Source organism: Corella eumyota, chromosome 1 (genome assembly GCF_963082875.1).
Source record: "Corella eumyota chromosome 1, kaCorEumy4.1, whole genome shotgun sequence".
Classification (NCBI taxonomy): domain Eukaryota; kingdom Metazoa; phylum Chordata; class Ascidiacea; order Phlebobranchia; family Corellidae; genus Corella; species Corella eumyota.
The window spans coordinates 3,574,854-3,596,766 of record NC_137490.1 but is presented as its reverse complement, the minus strand read 5'-3'; the positions used below and the strand labels follow the sequence as shown (position 1 = coordinate 3,596,766).

General features: G+C 25.2%; 1 protein-coding gene across 1 annotated transcript; it reads right to left on the bottom strand.

The window, feature by feature from the left end:
• Positions 1 to 15,227: 15,227 nt before the first annotated feature.
• Positions 15,228 to 17,609, bottom strand: LOC145757740 (uncharacterized). Its single transcript, XM_082572463.1, has 4 exons — positions 17,421 to 17,609; positions 17,113 to 17,211; positions 16,475 to 16,672; positions 15,228 to 16,063 (listed from the first exon to the last, which is right to left on the bottom strand). Exons 1-4 carry the CDS (start codon positions 17,553 to 17,555, stop codon positions 15,902 to 15,904), a joined length of 594 nt encoding a protein of 197 aa, XP_082428589.1. The 5' UTR covers positions 17,556 to 17,609; the 3' UTR covers positions 15,228 to 15,901.
• Between the last annotated feature and the right edge of the window lie 4,304 nt (positions 17,610 to 21,913).

The following is a 21,913-nucleotide window of genomic DNA, read 5'->3' as shown; positions in this document are numbered from 1 at the left end:
CTTAAATTCAAGATAAAGAAATTTTTGAAAATAATCAAAAACAAAAAAGTTAGGGCAAATTTTTATTTCCACTATTTCTCATGCCAATTAACCCTATGACCTATATGCCTACGTAACTGGGTACAAAAATTTTCAAAAATTTTTTTTTTTTAGATTTTAATTTCCTTTTGCTATAATAACGGCAGTGACTAAATAAACGTATTTTTAAAATATTATTAAAAAATATTTATATTCATAAAAGTTATGAGCATATTTCATAAAAATCGTCATTGCTCAAAAATAAAAATTATTAGTTTTATTAAATACGCATTGGGTTAACTTAAATTTAAGATAAAGAAATTTTTGAAAATAATCAAAAACAAAAAAGTTAGGGCAAATTTTTATTTCCACTATTTCTCATGCCAATTAACCCTATGACCTATATGCCTACGTAACTGGGTACAAAAATTTTCGAAAATTTTTTTTTTTAGATTTTAATTTCCTTTTGCTATAATAACAACAGTGACTAAATAAACGTATTTTTAAAATATTATTAAGAAATATTTATATTCATAAAAGTTATGAGCATATTTCATACAAATCGTCATTGCTCAAAAATAAAAATTATTAGTTTTATTAAATACGCATTGGGTTAACTTAAATTCAAGATAAAGAAATTTTTGAAAATAATCAAAAACAAAAAAGTTAGGGCAAATTTTTATTTCTAATATTTCTCATGCCAATTAACCCTATGACCTATATGCCTACGTAACTGGGTACAAAAATTTTCGAAAATTTTTTTTTTTAGATTTTAATTTCCTTTTGCTATAATAACGGCAGTGACTGAATAAACGTATTTTTAAAATATTACTAAAAAATATTTATATTCATAAAAGTTATGAGCATATTTCATAAAAATCGTCATTGCTCAAAAATAAAAATTATTAGTTTTATTAAATACGCATTGGGTTAACTTAAATTCAAGATAAAGAAATTTTTGAAAATAATCAAAAACAAAAAAGTTAGGGCAAATTTTTATTTCCACTATTTCTCATGCCAATTAACCCTATGACCTATATGCCTACGTAACTGGGTACAAAAATTTTCGAAATTTTTTTTTTTAGATTTTAATTTCCTTTTGCTATAATAACGGCAGTGACTGAATAAACGTATTTTTAAAATATTACTAAAAAATATTTATATTCATAAAAGTTATGAGCATATTTCATAAAAATCGTCATTGCTCAAAAATAAAAATTATTAGTTTTATTAAATACGCATTGGGTTAACTTAAATTCAAGATAAAGAAATTTTTGAAAATAATCAAAAACAAAAAAGTTAGGGCAAATTTTTATTTCCACTATTTCTCATGCCAATTAACCCTATGACCTATATGCCTACGTAACTGGGTACAAAAATTTTCAAAAAATTTTTTTTTTTAGATTTTAATTTCTTTTTGCTATAATAACGGCAGTGACTAAATAAACGTATTTTTAAAATATTATTAAAAAATATTTATATTCATAAAAGTTATGAGCATATTTCATAAAAATCGTCATTGCTCAAAAATAAAAATTATTAGTTTTATTAAATATGCATTGGGTTAACTTAAATTCAAGATAAAGAAATTTTTGAAAATAATCAAAAACAAAAAAGTTAGGGCAAATTTTTATTTCCACTATTTCTCATGCCAATTAACCCTATGACCTATATGCCTACGTAACTGGGTACAAAAATTTTCAAAAATTTTTTTTTTTTAGATTTTAATTTCCTTTTGCTATAATAACGGCAGTGACTAAATAAACGTATTTTTAAAATATTAATAAAAAATATTTATATTCATAAAAGTTATGAGCATATTTCATAAAAATCGTCATTGCTCAAAAATAAAAATTATTAGTTTTATTAAATACGCATTGGGTTAACTTAAATTTAAGATAAAGAAATTTTTGAAAATAATCAAAAACAAAAAAGTTAGGGCAAATTTTTATTTCCACTATTTCTCATGCCAATTAACCCTATGACCTATATGCCTACGTAACTGGGTACAAAAATTTTCGAAAATTTTTTTTTTTAGATTTTAATTTCCTTTTGCTATAATAACAACAGTGACTAAATAAACGTATTTTTAAAATATTATTAAGAAATATTTATATTCATAAAAGTTATGAGCATATTTCATACAAATCGTCATTGCTCAAAAATAAAAATTATTAGTTTTATTAAATACGCATTGGGTTAACTTAAATTCAAGATAAAGAAATTTTTGAAAATAATCAAAAACAAAAAAGTTAGGGCAAATTTTTATTTCTAATATTTCTCATGCCAATTAACCCTATGACCTATATGCCTACGTAACTGGGTACAAAAATTTTCGAAAATTTTTTTTTTTAGATTTTAATTTCCTTTTGCTATAATAACGGCAGTGACTGAATAAACGTATTTTTAAAATATTACTAAAAAATATTTATATTCATAAAAGTTATGAGCATATTTCATAAAAATCGTCATTGCTCAAAAATAAAAATTATTAGTTTTATTAAATACGCATTGGGTTAACTTAAATTCAAGATAAAGAAATTTTTGAAAATAATCAAAAACAAAAAAGTTAGGGCAAATTTTTATTTCCACTATTTCTCATGCCAATTAACTCTATGACCTATATGCCTACGTAACTGGGTACAAAAATTTTCGAAATTTTTTTTTTTAGATTTTAATTTCCTCTTGCTATAATAACGGCATTGACTAAATAAACGTATTTTTAAAATATTACTAAAAAATATTTATATTCATAAAAGTTATGAGCATATTTCATAAAAATCGTCATTGCTCAAAAATAAAAATTATTAGTTTTATTAAATACGCATTGGGTTAACTTAAATTCAAGATAAAGAAATTTTTGAAAATAATCAAAAACAAAAAAGTTAGGGCAAATTTTTATTTCCACTATTTCTCATGCCAATTAACCCTATGACCTATATGCCTACGTAACTGGGTACAAAAATTTTCGAAATTTTTTTTTTTAGATTTTAATTTCCTTTTGCTATAATAACGGCATTGACTGAATAAACGTATTTTTAAAATATTACTAAAAAATATTTATATTCATAAAAGTTATGAGCATATTTCATAAAAATCGTCATTGCTCAAAAATAAAAATTATTAGTTTTATTAAATACGCATTGGGTTAACTTAAATTCAAGATAAAGAAATTTTTGAAAATAATCAAAAACAAAAAAGTTAGGGCAAATTTTTATTTCCACTATTTCTCATGCCAATTAACCCTATGACCTATATGCCTACGTAACTGGGTACAAAAATTTTCGAAAATTTTTTTTTTAGATTTTAATTTCCTTTTGCTATAATAACGGCAGTGACTGAATAAACGTATTTTTAAAATATTACTAAAAAATATTTATATTCATAAAAGTTATGAGCATATTTCATAAAAATCGTCATTGCTCAAAATTAAAAATTATTAGTTTTATTAAATACGCATTGGGTTAACTTAAATTCAAGATAAAGAAATTTTTGAAAATAATCAAAAACAAAAAAGTTAGGGCAAATTTTTATTTCCACTATTTCTCATGCCAATTAACCCTATGACCTATATGCCTACGTAACTGGGTACAAAAATTTTCAAAAAATTTTTTTTTTTAGATTTTAATTTCTTTTTGCTATAATAACGGCAGTGACTAAATAAACGTATTTTTAAAATATTATTAAAAAATATTTATATTCATAAAAGTTATGAGCATATTTCATAAAAATCGTCATTGCTCAAAAATAAAAATTATTAGTTTTATTAAATATGCATTGGGTTAACTTAAATTCAAGATAAAGAAATTTTTGAAAATAATCAAAAACAAAAAAGTTAGGGCAAATTTTTATTTCCACTATTTCTCATGCCAATTAACCCTATGACCTATATGCCTACGTAACTGGGTACAAAAATTTTCAAAAATTTTTTTTTTTTAGATTTTAATTTCCTTTTGCTATAATAACGGCAGTGACTAAATAAACGTATTTTTAAAATATTATTAAAAAATATTTATATTCATAAAAGTTATGAGCATATTTCATAAAAATCGTCATTGCTCAAAAATAAAAATTATTAGTTTTATTAAATACGCATTGGGTTAACTTAAATTTAAGATAAAGAAATTTTTGAAAATAATCAAAAACAAAAAAGTTAGGGCAAATTTTTATTTCCACTATTTCTCATGCCAATTAACCCTATGACCTATATGCCTACGTAACTGGGTACAAAAATTTTCGAAATTTTTTTTTTTTAGATTTTAATTTCCTTTTGCTATAATAACGGCATTGACTGAATAAACGTATTTTTAAAATATTACTAAAAAATATTTATATTCATAAAAGTTATGAGCATATTTCATAAAAATCGTCATTGCTCAAAAATAAAAATTATTAGTTTTATTAAATACGCATTGGGTTAACTTAAATTCAAGATAAAGAAATTTTTGAAAATAATCAAAAACAAAAAAGTTAGGGCAAATTTTTATTTCCACTATTTCTCATGCCAATTAACCCTATGACCTATATGCCTACGTAACTGGGTACAAAAATTTTCGAAAATTTTTTTTTTTAGATTTTAATTTTCTTTTGCTATAATAACGGCAGTGACTGAATAAACGTATTTTTAAAATATTATTAAAAAATATTTATATTCATAAAAGTTATGAGCATATTTTATACAAATCGTCATTGCTCAAAAATAAAAATTATTAGTTTTATTAAATACGCATTGGGTTAACTTAAATTCAAGATAAAGAAATTTTTGAAAATAATCAAAAACAAAAAAGTTAGGGCAAATTTTTATTTCTAATATTTCTCATGCCAATTAACCCTATGACCTATATGCCTACGTAACTGGGTGCAAAAATTTTCGAAAATTTTTTTTTTTAGATTTTAATTTCCTTTTGCTATAATAACGGCAGTGACTGAATAAACGTATTTTTAAAATATTACTAAAAAATATTTATATTCATAAAAGTTATGAGCATATTTCATAAAAATCGTCATTGCTCAAAAATAAAAATTATTAGTTTTATTAAATACGCATTGGGTTAACTTAAATTCAAGATAAAAAAATTTTTGAAAATAATCAAAAACAAAAAAGTTAGGGCAAATTTTTATTTCCACTATTTCTCATGCCAATTAACCCTATGACCTATATGCCTACGTAACTGGGTACAAAAATTTTCGAAATTTTTTTTTTTAGATTTTAATTTCCTCTTGCTATAATAACGGCATTGACTGAATAAACGTATTTTTAAAATATTACTAAAAAATATTTATATTCATAAAAGTTATGAGCATATTTCATAAAAATCGTCATTGCTCAAAAATAAAAATTATTAGTTTTATTAAATACGCATTGGGTTAACTTAAATTCAAGATAAAGAAATTTTTGAAAATAATCAAAAACAAAAAAGTTAGGGCAAATTTTTATTTCCACTATTTCTCATGCCAATTAACCCTATGACCTATATGCCTACGTAACTGGGTACAAAAATTTTCAAAAATTTTTTTTTTTAGATTTTAATTTCCTTTTGCTATAATAACGGCAGTGACTAAATAAACGTATTTTTAAAATATTATTAAAAAATATTTATATTCATAAAAGTTATGAGCATATTTCATAAAAATCGTCATTGCTCAAAAATAAAAATTATTAGTTTTATTAAATACGCATTGGGTTAACTTAAATTCAAGATAAAGAAATTTTTGAAAATAATCAAAAACAAAAAAGTTAGGGCAAATTTTTATTTCCACTATTTCTCATGCCAATTAACCCTATGACCTATATGCCTACGTAACTGGGTACAAAAATTTTCGAAATTTTTTTCTTTAGATTTTAATTTCCTTTTGCTATAATAACGGCATTGACTGAATAAACGTATTTTTAAAATATTACTAAAAAATATTTATATTCATAAAAGTTATGAGCATATTTCATAAAAATCGTCATTGCTCAAAAATAAAAATTATTAGTTTTATTAAATACGCATTGGGTTAACTTAAATTCAAGATAAAAAAATTTTTGAAAATAATCAAAAACAAAAAAGTTAGGGCAAATTTTTATTTCCACTATTTCTCATGCCAATTAACCCTATGACCTATATGCCTACGTAACTGGGTACAAAAATTTTCGAAATTTTTTTTTTTAGATTTTAATTTCCTTTTGTTATAATAACGGCAGTGACTGAATAAACGTATTTTTAAAATATTACTAAAAAATATTTATATTCATAAAAGTTATGAGCATATTTCATAAAAATCGTCATTGCTCAAAAATAAAAATTATTAGTTTTATTAAATATGCATTGGGTTAACTTAAATTCAAGATAAAGAAATTTTTGAAAATAATCAAAAACAAAAAAGTTAGGGCAAATTTTTATTTCCACTATTTCTCATGCCAATTAACCCTATGACCTATATGCCTACGTAACTGGGTACAAAAATTTTCAAAAATTTTTTTTTTTTAGATTTTAATTTCCTTTTGCTATAATAACGGCAGTGACTAAATAAAGGTATTTTTAAAATATTATTAAAAAATATTTATATTCATAAAAGTTATGAGCATATTTCATAAAAATCGTCATTGCTCAAAAATAAAAATTATTAGTTTTATTAAATACGCATTGGGTTAACTTAAATTTAAGATAAAGAAATTTTTGAAAATAATCAAAAACAAAAAAGTTAGGGCAAATTTTTATTTCCACTATTTCTCATGCCAATTAACCCTATGACCTATATGCCTACGTAACTGGGTACAAAAATTTTCAAAAATTTTTTTTTTTTAGATTTTAATTTCCTTTTGCTATAATAACGGCAGTGACTAAATAAACGTATTTTTAAAATATTATTAAAAAATATTTATATTCATAAAAGTTATGAGCATATTTCATAAAAATCGTCATTGCTCAAAAATAAAAATTATTAGTTTTATTAAATACGCATTGGGTTAACTTAAATTCAAGATAAAGAAATTTTTGAAAATAATCAAAAAAAAAAAAGTTAGGGCAAATTTTTATTTCCACTATTTCTCATGCCCATTAACCCTATGACCTATATGCCTACGTAACTGGGTACAAAAATTTTCGAAAATTTTTTTTTTTAGATTTTAATTTCCTTTTGCTATAATAACGGCAGTGACTGAATAAACGTATTTTTAAAATATTATTAAAAAATATTTATATTCATAAAAGTTATGAGCATATTTTATAAAAATCGTCATTGCTCAAAAATAAAAATTATTAGTTTTATTAAATACGCATTGAGTTAACTTAAATTTAAGATAAAGAAATTTTTGAAAATAATCAAAAACAAAAAAGTTAGGGCAAATTTTTATTTCCACTATTTCTCATGCCAATTAACCCTATGACCTATATGCCTACGTAACTGGGTACAAAAATTTTCGAAATTTTTTTTTTTTAGATTTTAATTTCCTTTTGCTATAATAACGGCATTGACTGAATAAACGTATTTTTAAAATATTACTAAAAAATATTTATATTCATAAAAGTTATGAGCATATTTCATAAAAATCGTCATTGCTCAAAAATAAAAATTATTAGTTTTATTAAATACGCATTGGGTTAACTTAAATTCAAGATAAAGAAATTTTTGAAAATAATCAAAAACAAAAAAGTTAGGGCAAATTTTTATTTCCACTATTTCTCATGCCAATTAACCCTATGACCTATATGCCTACGTAACTGGGTACAAAAATTTTCAAAAAATTTTTTTTTTTAGATTTTAATTTCTTTTTGCTATAATAACGGCAGTGACTAAATAAACGTATTTTTAAAATATTATTAAAAAATATTTATATTCATAAAAGTTATGAGCATATTTCATAAAAATCGTCATTGCTCAAAAATAAAAATTATTAGTTTTATTAAATATGCATTGGGTTAACTTAAATTCAAGATAAAGAAATTTTTGAAAATAATCAAAAACAAAAAAGTTAGGGCAAATTTTTATTTCCACTATTTCTCATGCCAATTAACCCTATGACCTATATGCCTACGTAACTGGGTACAAAAATTTTCAAAAATTTTTTTTTTTTAGATTTTAATTTCCTTTTGCTATAATAACGGCAGTGACTAAATAAACGTATTTTTAAAATATTATTAAAAAATATTTATATTCATAAAAGTTATGAGCATATTTCATAAAAATCGTCATTGCTCAAAAATAAAAATTATTAGTTTTATTAAATACGCATTGGGTTAACTTAAATTTAAGATAAAGAAATTTTTGAAAATAATCAAAAACAAAAAAGTTAGGGCAAATTTTTATTTCCACTATTTCTCATGCCAATTAACCCTATGACCTATATGCCTACGTAACTGGGTACAAAAATTTTCGAAATTTTTTTTTTTTAGATTTTAATTTCCTTTTGCTATAATAACGGCATTGACTGAATAAACGTATTTTTAAAATATTACTAAAAAATATTTATATTCATAAAAGTTATGAGCATATTTCATAAAAATCGTCATTGCTCAAAAATAAAAATTATTAGTTTTATTAAATACGCATTGGGTTAACTTAAATTCAAGATAAAGAAATTTTTGAAAATAATCAAAAACAAAAAAGTTAGGGCAAATTTTTATTTCCACTATTTCTCATGCCAATTAACCCTATGACCTATATGCCTACGTAACTGGGTACAAAAATTTTCGAAAATTTTTTTTTTTAGATTTTAATTTTCTTTTGCTATAATAACGGCAGTGACTGAATAAACGTATTTTTAAAATATTATTAAAAAATATTTATATTCATAAAAGTTATGAGCATATTTTATACAAATCGTCATTGCTCAAAAATAAAAATTATTAGTTTTATTAAATACGCATTGGGTTAACTTAAATTCAAGATAAAGAAATTTTTGAAAATAATCAAAAACAAAAAAGTTAGGGCAAATTTTTATTTCTAATATTTCTCATGCCAATTAACCCTATGACCTATATGCCTACGTAACTGGGTGCAAAAATTTTCGAAAATTTTTTTTTTTAGATTTTAATTTCCTTTTGCTATAATAACGGCAGTGACTGAATAAACGTATTTTTAAAATATTACTAAAAAATATTTATATTCATAAAAGTTATGAGCATATTTCATAAAAATCGTCATTGCTCAAAAATAAAAATTATTAGTTTTATTAAATACGCATTGGGTTAACTTAAATTCAAGATAAAAAAATTTTTGAAAATAATCAAAAACAAAAAAGTTAGGGCAAATTTTTATTTCCACTATTTCTCATGCCAATTAACCCTATGACCTATATGCCTACGTAACTGGGTACAAAAATTTTCGAAATTTTTTTTTTTAGATTTTAATTTCCTCTTGCTATAATAACGGCATTGACTGAATAAACGTATTTTTAAAATATTACTAAAAAATATTTATATTCATAAAAGTTATGAGCATATTTCATAAAAATCGTCATTGCTCAAAAATAAAAATTATTAGTTTTATTAAATACGCATTGGGTTAACTTAAATTCAAGATAAAGAAATTTTTGAAAATAATCAAAAACAAAAAAGTTAGGGCAAATTTTTATTTCCACTATTTCTCATGCCAATTAACCCTATGACCTATATGCCTACGTAACTGGGTACAAAAATTTTCAAAAATTTTTTTTTTTAGATTTTAATTTCCTTTTGCTATAATAACGGCAGTGACTAAATAAACGTATTTTTAAAATATTATTAAAAAATATTTATATTCATAAAAGTTATGAGCATATTTCATAAAAATCGTCATTGCTCAAAAATAAAAATTATTAGTTTTATTAAATACGCATTGGGTTAACTTAAATTCAAGATAAAGAAATTTTTGAAAATAATCAAAAACAAAAAAGTTAGGGCAAATTTTTATTTCCACTATTTCTCATGCCAATTAACCCTATGACCTATATGCCTACGTAACTGGGTACAAAAATTTTCGAAATTTTTTTCTTTAGATTTTAATTTCCTTTTGCTATAATAACGGCATTGACTGAATAAACGTATTTTTAAAATATTACTAAAAAATATTTATATTCATAAAAGTTATGAGCATATTTCATAAAAATCGTCATTGCTCAAAAATAAAAATTATTAGTTTTATTAAATACGCATTGGGTTAACTTAAATTCAAGATAAAAAAATTTTTGAAAATAATCAAAAACAAAAAAGTTAGGGCAAATTTTTATTTCCACTATTTCTCATGCCAATTAACCCTATGACCTATATGCCTACGTAACTGGGTACAAAAATTTTCGAAATTTTTTTTTTTAGATTTTAATTTCCTTTTGTTATAATAACGGCAGTGACTGAATAAACGTATTTTTAAAATATTACTAAAAAATATTTATATTCATAAAAGTTATGAGCATATTTCATAAAAATCGTCATTGCTCAAAAATAAAAATTATTAGTTTTATTAAATATGCATTGGGTTAACTTAAATTCAAGATAAAGAAATTTTTGAAAATAATCAAAAACAAAAAAGTTAGGGCAAATTTTTATTTCCACTATTTCTCATGCCAATTAACCCTATGACCTATATGCCTACGTAACTGGGTACAAAAATTTTCAAAAATTTTTTTTTTTTAGATTTTAATTTCCTTTTGCTATAATAACGGCAGTGACTAAATAAAGGTATTTTTAAAATATTATTAAAAAATATTTATATTCATAAAAGTTATGAGCATATTTCATAAAAATCGTCATTGCTCAAAAATAAAAATTATTAGTTTTATTAAATACGCATTGGGTTAACTTAAATTTAAGATAAAGAAATTTTTGAAAATAATCAAAAACAAAAAAGTTAGGGCAAATTTTTATTTCCACTATTTCTCATGCCAATTAACCCTATGACCTATATGCCTACGTAACTGGGTACAAAAATTTTCAAAAATTTTTTTTTTTTAGATTTTAATTTCCTTTTGCTATAATAACGGCAGTGACTAAATAAACGTATTTTTAAAATATTATTAAAAAATATTTATATTCATAAAAGTTATGAGCATATTTCATAAAAATCGTCATTGCTCAAAAATAAAAATTATTAGTTTTATTAAATACGCATTGGGTTAACTTAAATTCAAGATAAAGAAATTTTTGAAAATAATCAAAAAAAAAAAAGTTAGGGCAAATTTTTATTTCCACTATTTCTCATGCCCATTAACCCTATGACCTATATGCCTACGTAACTGGGTACAAAAATTTTCGAAAATTTTTTTTTTTAGATTTTAATTTCCTTTTGCTATAATAACGGCAGTGACTGAATAAACGTATTTTTAAAATATTATTAAAAAATATTTATATTCATAAAAGTTATGAGCATATTTTATAAAAATCGTCATTGCTCAAAAATAAAAATTATTAGTTTTATTAAATACGCATTGAGTTAACTTAAATTTAAGATAAAGAAATTTTTGAAAATAATCAAAAACAAAAAAGTTAGGGCAAATTTTTATTTCCACTATTTCTCATGCCAATTAACCCTATGACCTATATGCCTACGTAACTGGGTACAAAAATTTTCGAAATTTTTTTTTTTTAGATTTTAATTTCCTTTTGCTATAATAACGGCATTGACTGAATAAACGTATTTTTAAAATATTACTAAAAAATATTTATATTCATAAAAGTTATGAGCATATTTCATAAAAATCGTCATTGCTCAAAAATAAAAATTATTAGTTTTATTAAATACGCATTGGGTTAACTTAAATTCAAGATAAAGAAATTTTTGAAAATAATCAAAAACAAAAAAGTTAGGGCAAATTTTTATTTCCACTATTTCTCATGCCAATTAACCCTATGACCTATATGCCTACGTAACTGGGTACAAAAATTTTCAAAAATTTTTTTTTTTTAGATTTTAATTTCCTTTTGCTATAATAACGGCAGTGACTAAATAAACGTATTTTTAAAATATTATTAAAAAATATTTATATTCATAAAAGTTATGAGCATATTTCATAAAAATCGTCATTGCTCAAAAATAAAAATTATTAGTTTTATTAAATACGCATTGGGTTAACTTAAATTCAAGATAAAAAAATTTTTGAAAATAATCAAAAAAAAAAAAGTTAGGGCAAATTTTTATTTCCACTATTTCTCATGCCAATTAACCCTATGACCTATATGCCTACGTAACTGGGTACAAAAATTTTCGAAATTTTTTTTTTTTAGATTTTAATTTCCTTTTGCTATAATAACGGCATTGACTGAATAAACGTATTTTTAAAATATTACTAAAAAATATTTATATTCATAAAAGTTATGAGCATATTTCATAAAAATCGTCATTGCTCAAAAATAAAAATTATTAGTTTTATTAAATACGCATTGGGTTAACTTAAATTCAAGATAAAGAAATTTTTGAAAATAATCAAAAACAAAAAAGTTAGGGCAAATTTTTATTTCCACTATTTCTCATGCCAATTAACCCTATGACCTATATGCCTACGTAACTGGGTACAAAAATTTTCAAAAAATTTTTTTTTTTAGATTTTAATTTCCTTTTGCTATAATAACGGCAGTGACTGAATAAACGTATTTTTAAAATATTATTAAAAAATATTTATATTCATAAAAGTTATGAGCATATTTCATAAAAATCGTCATTGCTCAAAAATAAAAATTGTTAGTTTTATTAAATACGCATTGTGTTAACTTAAATTCAAGATAAAGAAATTTTTGAAAATAATCAAAAACAAAAAAGTTAGGGCAAATTTTTATTTCCACTATTTCTCATGCCAATTAACCCTATGACCTATATGCCTACGTAAGTGGGTACAAAAATTTTCGAAAATTTTTTTTTTTTTAATTTTATTTTCCCTTTGCTATAATAACGGCAGTGACAGATTTTAAAGAGTACATTGGTTGTTGTGACGTCACAGTTTGAAATTATATTATTAAATTTTTTATTGTGCGAGGGAATCGAACTCGGATACATTGATCAAAAAGTTTACACAAAAACATATAAAAAAAATTAAAATGTTTTCAAATAAAATTCATGCATAAATTTTTTTCAGATTACTCAAAGGTTAACATTTGTACAAGTCTAAAGAGCACTGCATTCTTCACTGTCAGAGTATATGCTGCAGAAAAGATATTGGCAATAAAATTGTGATCCAAACTTAAACCAGTTAATGACGTCATTGATCTACATACGAAATACAAAAACACAGTAACTTTTGTTTTATTGCCTATTTTTAAAAAGTTTTTTATGATTTAAAAAGTTCTTTATGATAAAAACACGTCAGTACGAAAAATATAAAAACAACGTTACTTTTGTTTGATTCGTGTATTTGCGAATTTCTTTATCTTAATTGTTAGCTTGGATAATGTAGTTATAATAAATTATTCAAATTTATGTTTTGAAAAACAAGAAATCTTTAGTGAAAGTGTCATAATTTTCTTGTATATTACCATTTGTTAATTATAACCCAATTATAAGTTTAGTAGGGTACTGAGGTTCAAATATTAAAAGTAATTTTTGATTTAAAAATTTTTGTAATTTTTTTTCTTAAAATTCAAGTGACTGATGACGTCACAGCCACGTGGTTTGGTGCTGATAAAAAAAGTAAACATATGAGTACGTAGATTATAAAATAACATTTTAACTGATTTTATTTGGTATTATCACGAATTTTATTATTTTGAAAGTTATTTTGGGCAATGCGGTTTTATTAAAGTATGTGTTATAACTTGCTTATTTATTGTTAATATGCCAGGATCATTTTACCTTTTTAGGTATTTCTATTAGGAATTGTACTGAAATAGTAATTCGGTTTCAAAATGGCAATTTACACACAATTTTGAGTTTTTTTTAAAGCCAAAAATGTTATTCGCAAACAAATATAATTAAAAATCTTACCTTATATATTTTACAACGTCATGGGGGCTCATTCATTTTTTTACTGCAAATATTATTTTCTATATATACATGCTTTAAGGTAAAGTTTTCAGCGTAAGACAAGTTTTCCGTAAAACGAAAATATTTTTTGAACATGACATGCTTTGTTCGTAAAATACGTTTTAAAAAAAATTAAATAAATTTATGAAATAAGTTTCAAAGTGAAGGTAAAATTACTTACCCATAAATGTATTTTTTTCATTTATCAAATTGTGGTTATGTTATTCTTACAAAATGAAATTAACATTTTTAAAATGTCGATTTACATGGTTTGCGTTATTTTTTAAATTGGCGTTTATAAAAATTGTTCGCAGCATGTAATAGGTAACAAAAATGCGTTTTACACAAAATGCCTTAAAACGAGTTTGTTTTCATTTTTAAATAAAGAAACAAAAATATTCTCCTTACCGCAAAGAGTTCCAGCTGTTGTCTTTGAAAATGATTCTTGATGTTTTGATTTTAAAATAAAGAAACAAACCTTTCTCCCCAACGTTAAGAAAAGAGAAAATCAGTTTAATGAGTTTATGTTAAATAAAACTAAAACAACAAAAAGAATAGTATATTTATATTAACCTTAAAATGGACCTTAATATTTAGTTAATGCGTTTAATATCAATTAGTAATTTAATTAACTAATATTTAGGAATTTTTGTTTAATGTAATTTTAATAAAGTTATTAATACTATCAACCTAGAAATGTTTTGTAATATATAAACTTTACTAACTGACACGTACATTTTATCGTTTTACTGAATTTTATTTTTTGCTATTGCCTTAGTTTGCTATTGCCTTAGTCTTAGTATATAAATGCTACATTTTTAACTGCGATTCGTTCGTAAAACGTTCACACAATTCCTTTAACAATGTATATGGTTTGGTTTTAATACACGCTTGAGTAAATTAATATCAGTTTGTCCTCATTTTTTCCTAGAAACGTATTGACAGAATCCTATTATTATTATTATTGTAAATGGCTATAAGCGTTGCTGTTTTCGACAAATTATTTTATTTAAAATTTTTTTTAAAAGTGCGATCTTGTTATATGTTTTATAATATTTTTTTGTAAAAATTTTGAAAAAATACTTGTAATACATAGTATCTTTTATCTTTATTATTCCCTTTTAGTAACCTTTTGTATTTATTTAAATTTTTTGTCAAAATTTTAAATGTTAAAATAATAAAAAATTTAACCAAGTTTTGTAAAGTTTTAACGTAGCCATATGCTTTTGAGCAACCAATTACCATTATTGACCGCATGTTTAATTATGTCAACAACTTTCGGTTAACAAATGTCAACACAAAACAAACTAGTAATTTTCTGTAAAAATAGATTTATTTATATTGCATGCAAAGTTCACAGAAAGTCTACTGTTACGCACACAACTCACAGTCATATGTAAATCAAATTACATTAGAAAAAAGCAGACGGATATATAAAAGGACTGAAGGCAGCTACACGAATATCTCAGGCATTTCCCGAAACTATAAATTACCAGCACAACGCAACGACGTACAACGATCTGTTAAAAAAATCCGTGAGTCACGTCACATAAGGCGGTGATGTACGTCACGCGTGGTATTCTACGCTGCCATTCCGCCGTCGGGAAATCTAACTTAAACGATCATCAAGGCTTCAGTAATTATTCACAGCAAGGCTCTGCGCACGTCGTCGTATAAAGTCAACTTAAATTTAAGTTACGTAGAATTTTGGTGACCGTTCTTTATATAGCACTCTAACCATAGCCGGTTTGTGGTATTCACGTAGATGTCGTTGTCTAAGCACGTTCTTTGTTTGATTTTCGTTGACCTTAACTGAGTAAGGTTGCTTAACCACTTTGTGTATTCTATTTCGAAATCCCAAACCACTTTAATTCACTTCGGAATTCTAACATTTTTTTTCCTCTTGCTCGAAAATCATTTTTGTTTCTTTTCAATTTTTTTTAAGGTCCCAAAAAGAGACCACGTGACCTGTTCACCCCATGACCTTTTCAGGTTGATTCGAATGCGCAAGCGAAGTCATTTTTGCTCTTGACTTCCTCTCGCGCTTAACTTCGCTGCGCAAGGCCTCGATCTGCGCATGCGCGCGAACTCTTGCTTTTCGTTCTTCCATAAAATCTTCCCGATAAACATCAGCCTAGAAAAAAAAACAATAAATTATTTTTTTGTCCGAGTTAATGAAAAAAAATATTTAAATTTAAGTTGAAACTATTTAAAATTTAAATTTAAATGCCAAAGGCTATTATGATTCTTATTATTTTAAAAAAAAAATATGTCTTTTGAAAACATTATGTTATGTCTTTAGTAAACATTATGTAATAAAAACATTATGTAATGTATTGCGTAATAAAAGAGCAGTGAAAACAAAATCTAGAAAAATTTTGTTGACGTAAATTTACGTTGTGTTTTTATTTACTAAACATCATTAAAAACCCTAATAAACCTAAAAAAAAACATTTCTGTTTACGTGGATTTGGCTTAGGGTTTTTTTATTGTTCCTTGTCTTATAATAAACAAATATTTGGACAGTGAATCATAAAAATCTTACCTGGTGCTTTAGAAGGTTCATTTGGTCACGTGTCTCCTTCCAGCTTAGTGGAAATTCCTCGACTTTATTTGCTTTTTTGCTGACACGGTTTTCTAGCTTTGCCAATTCGACCTGTTTTTGAAGGTTTTGGATTTCGGATTGATGTTTTGACTTGGTTAGTTGAAACTGTGTCGCCCACGAGCGATTAGCTGCTAAAAGCTGGAAAATTTAATTACGGATTAGTTTCAAAAATTGTCAAAATTTTAGCAGTAAATTTCCGCTATTGGAAGGAAAAAATTTTAATTTTTAAGAAAGAATTTTAATTGACAAATATGGAATAATTCTTTAAACAATTTTTTCTTATAAAAGTATTCATGGTATGACTAACACATATTAACAAAGACTGAATATTATATAACAAAAACGTCAAGAAACTAGATTCAATATAAAGCATAGACCATACATGGTAAAATGTAAAATTTTTTTAACTTATATTCCCAATTATTAAATTTCTAATGCGTTAATTTAAAATTCCACCGACTTCATTTTAATATACACAGTTTAATATGGAGTTACTGCCAGTAATATCCACTATTTTGAATAATCGACAAAAATTGGGACATTAATAAAATATAAAATTTAATGGTTGTTGTTTTTACCTCTGATCGTTCATTTTCCAAATCGATCATTCGTGCCAACAGTCTGTCAACAATAGTTTGAGTTACTAAGCAATCCGCCCCACAAGAACTTCTGTTACTCTAAAATTAAACACAACCAAAACATAAATTTGATTTCAAACTTTACATAAAAATTTAGAAATCATTTAGAAAAGCATAGACAAGAAGTTAACTACACTAGTTTTTCTAAAGATATCTTTTGTAAACCTTCAGACACCACAACGATGTAACCTTATTTTAGACAACTTTAAAGTAGATTGAAGCAATAATGTTAAGTTTCGTTCACTTACCAATGATGTGTCTAATTCCATGCTATTTCTAAGGCTACTTAGCGAGGTAGGTAATGAAGCACTTTGCTGAATATTAGGTGTCATTTGATTTTGCTGAACGTGCGAACAAGATGCTGATCTTCCTTTAGTATTCATATTTATTAGAATCAATTTAGTTTACTTTATTGTTTCTGTTTCATCTAAGTCTGTTCTGAATGATTCTTTACTAGCTACAGGCTTGAGTTTTTATATGCTGGAAATAACGTTTGCACCCGCATAGCCATCTTTTTTTTAGCATGTGCGTCACCAAAAATTTTTAACGCTTTTCTCTCGAATTTTTCCTCTTTTTTCTCTCTTTTATTCTCTCACTTTTAGAAAGAGAGCTTACGACTTCTCTCGACTAATTCATTCATGAATACGATTACAGAAAGCGGGGCTTACCCTGGAAATTTTCGATGAAATAAGACTGGGGTGTCGCGAAATTTTTTTATGATTTACACAAAGGTGTGTTCAGGTATTTCGTACTTTCTATAGTCGGCTATTCCTGGTAAAAAGAAGGGTTTAATAGGGCTGCGTAAATTACATTTTCGACATTGCTATAATTAGCGGGTTTTGTGAATTGAGACTTAATGTTAGGAATTTCCCGTAATTAACCACATTTTAATTGTCAATTAACTAACACTGGATCGCTTAATACCAGTCTAATTGATGAGAAAAAAATTACGCATAAAGGTCAAATATAGCTTTTAAGCCTAACTTGAGTAAACTTTATTTAATATATTGATAACTATTTTAGTAAAATTCAAGGAAAATATTAAAATGCTTACGCATATATAACGTCAAAGTCGTGTACTATTGAATAGCTGGTATTTTTTTAGCCGTGTTCTTTCGAGAAACAAAACCTGTCATTCTTAAATTTACCCTGTGTGTTTTTTTCATAACCTAAGGCCATCTTCAGTACTCAAACCAAATTAGAATTGATGAATAAAAAAATTATGATTTATTCACAACCCATTTTAAAGTGTTACTAAGTTCTTGTTATTTAGTTCTCGAATTACCCCCAGTGTAAAAACTTTAAATTAAATTTTGCTATTTTTAAAGGCTTAATTTTGAGCTGGATTAGACAAAAATTTATAAATCCTAGGTATTTAAAAAACCCTAGGACCAAAACAATAGCCCAACAGTCTGCGGCCAACAGTTAATATAATAGGTAATATACCCGTTTGCAAACCACATAATATTTAATATACGTGCATGTGGTAATAGAATGCAGTGCATAGATATATCATGAAAAAACCCGGTGCATAAATTAAAGCTAAAAAAATGATTCATACGTTTGGGGATTTATAAAGTCATTGTTATTTCACAAACAATCGAGTGACTGTTTTAACCGCTGCATACTCTGCATCAAATTATTTTGTATTTTTATTACTTGCTATAATGGGAAGTGCTGCACATTTTTTTGTAAACAAGAAAATGCGTCTCTTTCTGGTTTGTCGAACTATGCCTGGAAATTTTACTGCGCTGGCAAATAGTTTTCGAATTGCCGCGCCGAAAATTTCCAAAATTTTTAGCAAAATAGCAAAAACAAAATTTCCAAACATTTTTCACTGGTTGAACTTTTAAAAGTTGAATTGTATGTTATTGCGTCGTTCTCAAAAAGCGCGTGACTGGGTAACTTGAAACTGTAACAAAGCGTAATTTCGTAAACTTTTAAAACCACCGATCACATGACTACAATAAAAAATGCAACCAACAGGTAAAAATAAAACTTAGGCTAAAAATTTTTGAAAATCGAAATTTTTACAAACCGAAAGGGTTAAAAATAACTTTGACCCTTTCACCCAATTAAATACTCGTTTATAGTTCGTAGTTGTAATATATTATAAATCCAACATTGCTATTAAGTTTAATTATTTTGATTTAGTACCAATATGCGCACTACCCTAACCAAAAAAAGAAGCCGTACTTAATACAGTTACCACGCCACGCCTTATATTACTGCGTAATTAACGCCTTCACAGGTTTATTTTTAAATCAGCCATGAATGTAAGTGAGTTATCGCCAGCTTGTACGTGAGCGCTGTTACATAAACATACAACACGGTACGTGCCATGCGGACGGCAATTGGAAAAACTGAATTCAGATAAAAATATGAAGTTTTATTTTCATAATGACTCAAGCAACGCACAAAATAGAAACGTGAATCTAATCTTAAATTATTGGGTCTTTATTCAAATTAGCCTGTGCGGCTTAAAATGGTTGGGTTTCCTGGTGAACTTACTCTTAACTTAGCGAAAATCCCAAAATTTATCACCACTATGTTTCTATTACAAAAGAGTCGAATAAAAATCACGGTAAATTTTGTATAAGTCATGTGCTAGCGGAGATGTCGTACTGGGATTTAGAATTATATGGTGTTACGTCAGCCCAGCACTTTGTCTTAGCCTCTTGCCATTAATTACTTAAATTACAACTGGGGAATTTTTTTTCGAATTGTTTTTATGAATTGGAAGAAACCCACATTAATAAGATGTTATATAATCGCTAAACTTAAATTATATTACACAACTATATGTACCATATAATTAAAATCACAATTAAAAATAGTTATTACCATTATGAATATGTAAAACTGTCGGCTCTTTGCTGACTAATACTCTTTATTAATTTATCAGACAATTTTTTTGATAATTAATGTCGGACAGCCTATATTTGGCAGACTTATTTGAATAATGAAACAACCAAAAACAATTAAAAATTATAATTGCTTATTTTAATTTAGGAAAAAAATGTAGACAGCTTTTTTAATGGAGCAACATAAACAATTAAAATTTGTAGTTGCTTGTTTAAATTTAGAAAAAAATGTAGACAATTTTTTTTTGAATTTAGCAAACGGTGAAAAAAATTTTAATACCTAAAAATACTAGATTTAACAGTTGTTTTAAATTTTTTATTATTGTCTTAAACCTTAAGATTTACAAAAATGTTATTGCTATTACGTCAGCTATATATAATTAAACCGAAGAAACTACGGGTGCTGTATAGACGGGAAATCGTCAAATTGAGTTGCTTCTAAATCGGAAATTACTTTAAGTGGAAACTACGCAAGTATTGGGGATCAAACCTAAATCCTTGTTTTGCCTGAGGGCAAAATTTACAATCGAAATTTTTACTTTACAGTAAACTATATATAAATAAATAAGTAAACGTATTTTATTGTCGCTCCTAATTTTTTTCTCGCTCTTTCGCAGAGAAGGGGAAACCCCTTATGCAAACCGTTTTTCAGTATCCTGTATTTTTAATGGAAAATATTCGCGCGACAAAACAAATTAAAGTGGATTTTTTTCAAGCGGAAATGACGTCAGGTTTTGCAAAGGAAGTTGAAGAGTTTAATTGCTTTATTTACGCAATTACGTTTTTTTCACGGAAACTCGATTTGGAATTTTGTTCTTTGTGGAAAAGTTAAAATTTTCAATTTAAAAAATTTCGGACTTTAACAAATCGTGAATAAACCAAAATACAAAATTTTTAGCTATATTTCCATTTAAAACTCATTTTTAATAATATTTAAATCGTTTAATGTTTTATAACAAATTTTTAAACATTATCATTTTTTTTCTAAAATTTTGCAAATCATGCAAGGCTATTTTTGGCGGCTATTAGTCAAATTTTAATTACTAATCTCCGTGATTCATTTAGTTGTACGTTACAAAACACATGCGCGACAAAAAAATACAAAACGCAAGACATGGTTTCGTGGTATTGGCCACCAGCCACCAAATATTGTTCAACTGAACTTTGCTTCAAAACGCAACCGATATAAAGTTATTAAAATTCATGTTTTGTCTAAGTATTATACGCAACATCAAGAATGAACGTAATTTCTCATTAGTAGTAATATTGAAACAGGAAATGCTACATTAGCGTTTTGCATTTACGTTACTGCTAAAAGCAACCACTTTACCATATCGTGTTTAAGAATTAATTATTAAAACGGAGTTCCCAAATTAATAACAAAAAAACGCTCTTGTTCGGCTTAATGGTATTGAATAACGGACGATTTAGGGACCGGTTTGCTTAAAATAAAAAAATCAAATTTTACACAATTTTGGAATTTTTTCGATTAATAATTTATGCTAGATGTTTGATAAATACAGTATACAAGGTTTGGATATCAAGATTAATTTCTATTCTTGTAGAAAGCTTGTATTTTAAATGCATAAAAATTCCAATGTCTTAAAAGCAATTACACTTTAGACCTACAACACGAAACTTATAACCAATTTAAAAAAATTCTTTTACATAATTTTTTGAATAACATGCCAAAAATTTTAAGACAAAACAAATAAGGCATACGAAAATATATTACGATACCAATTATAGCTTTACGAAAAAGTTGGCAAAAATTTTTGAATTTTGAATAACAAAGGCGAAAATTTCTATTGCCAAATAAACAGAATAAAATTATATATGCGATGTTATCACAAAATTCTTGGACATTACCACAAAAA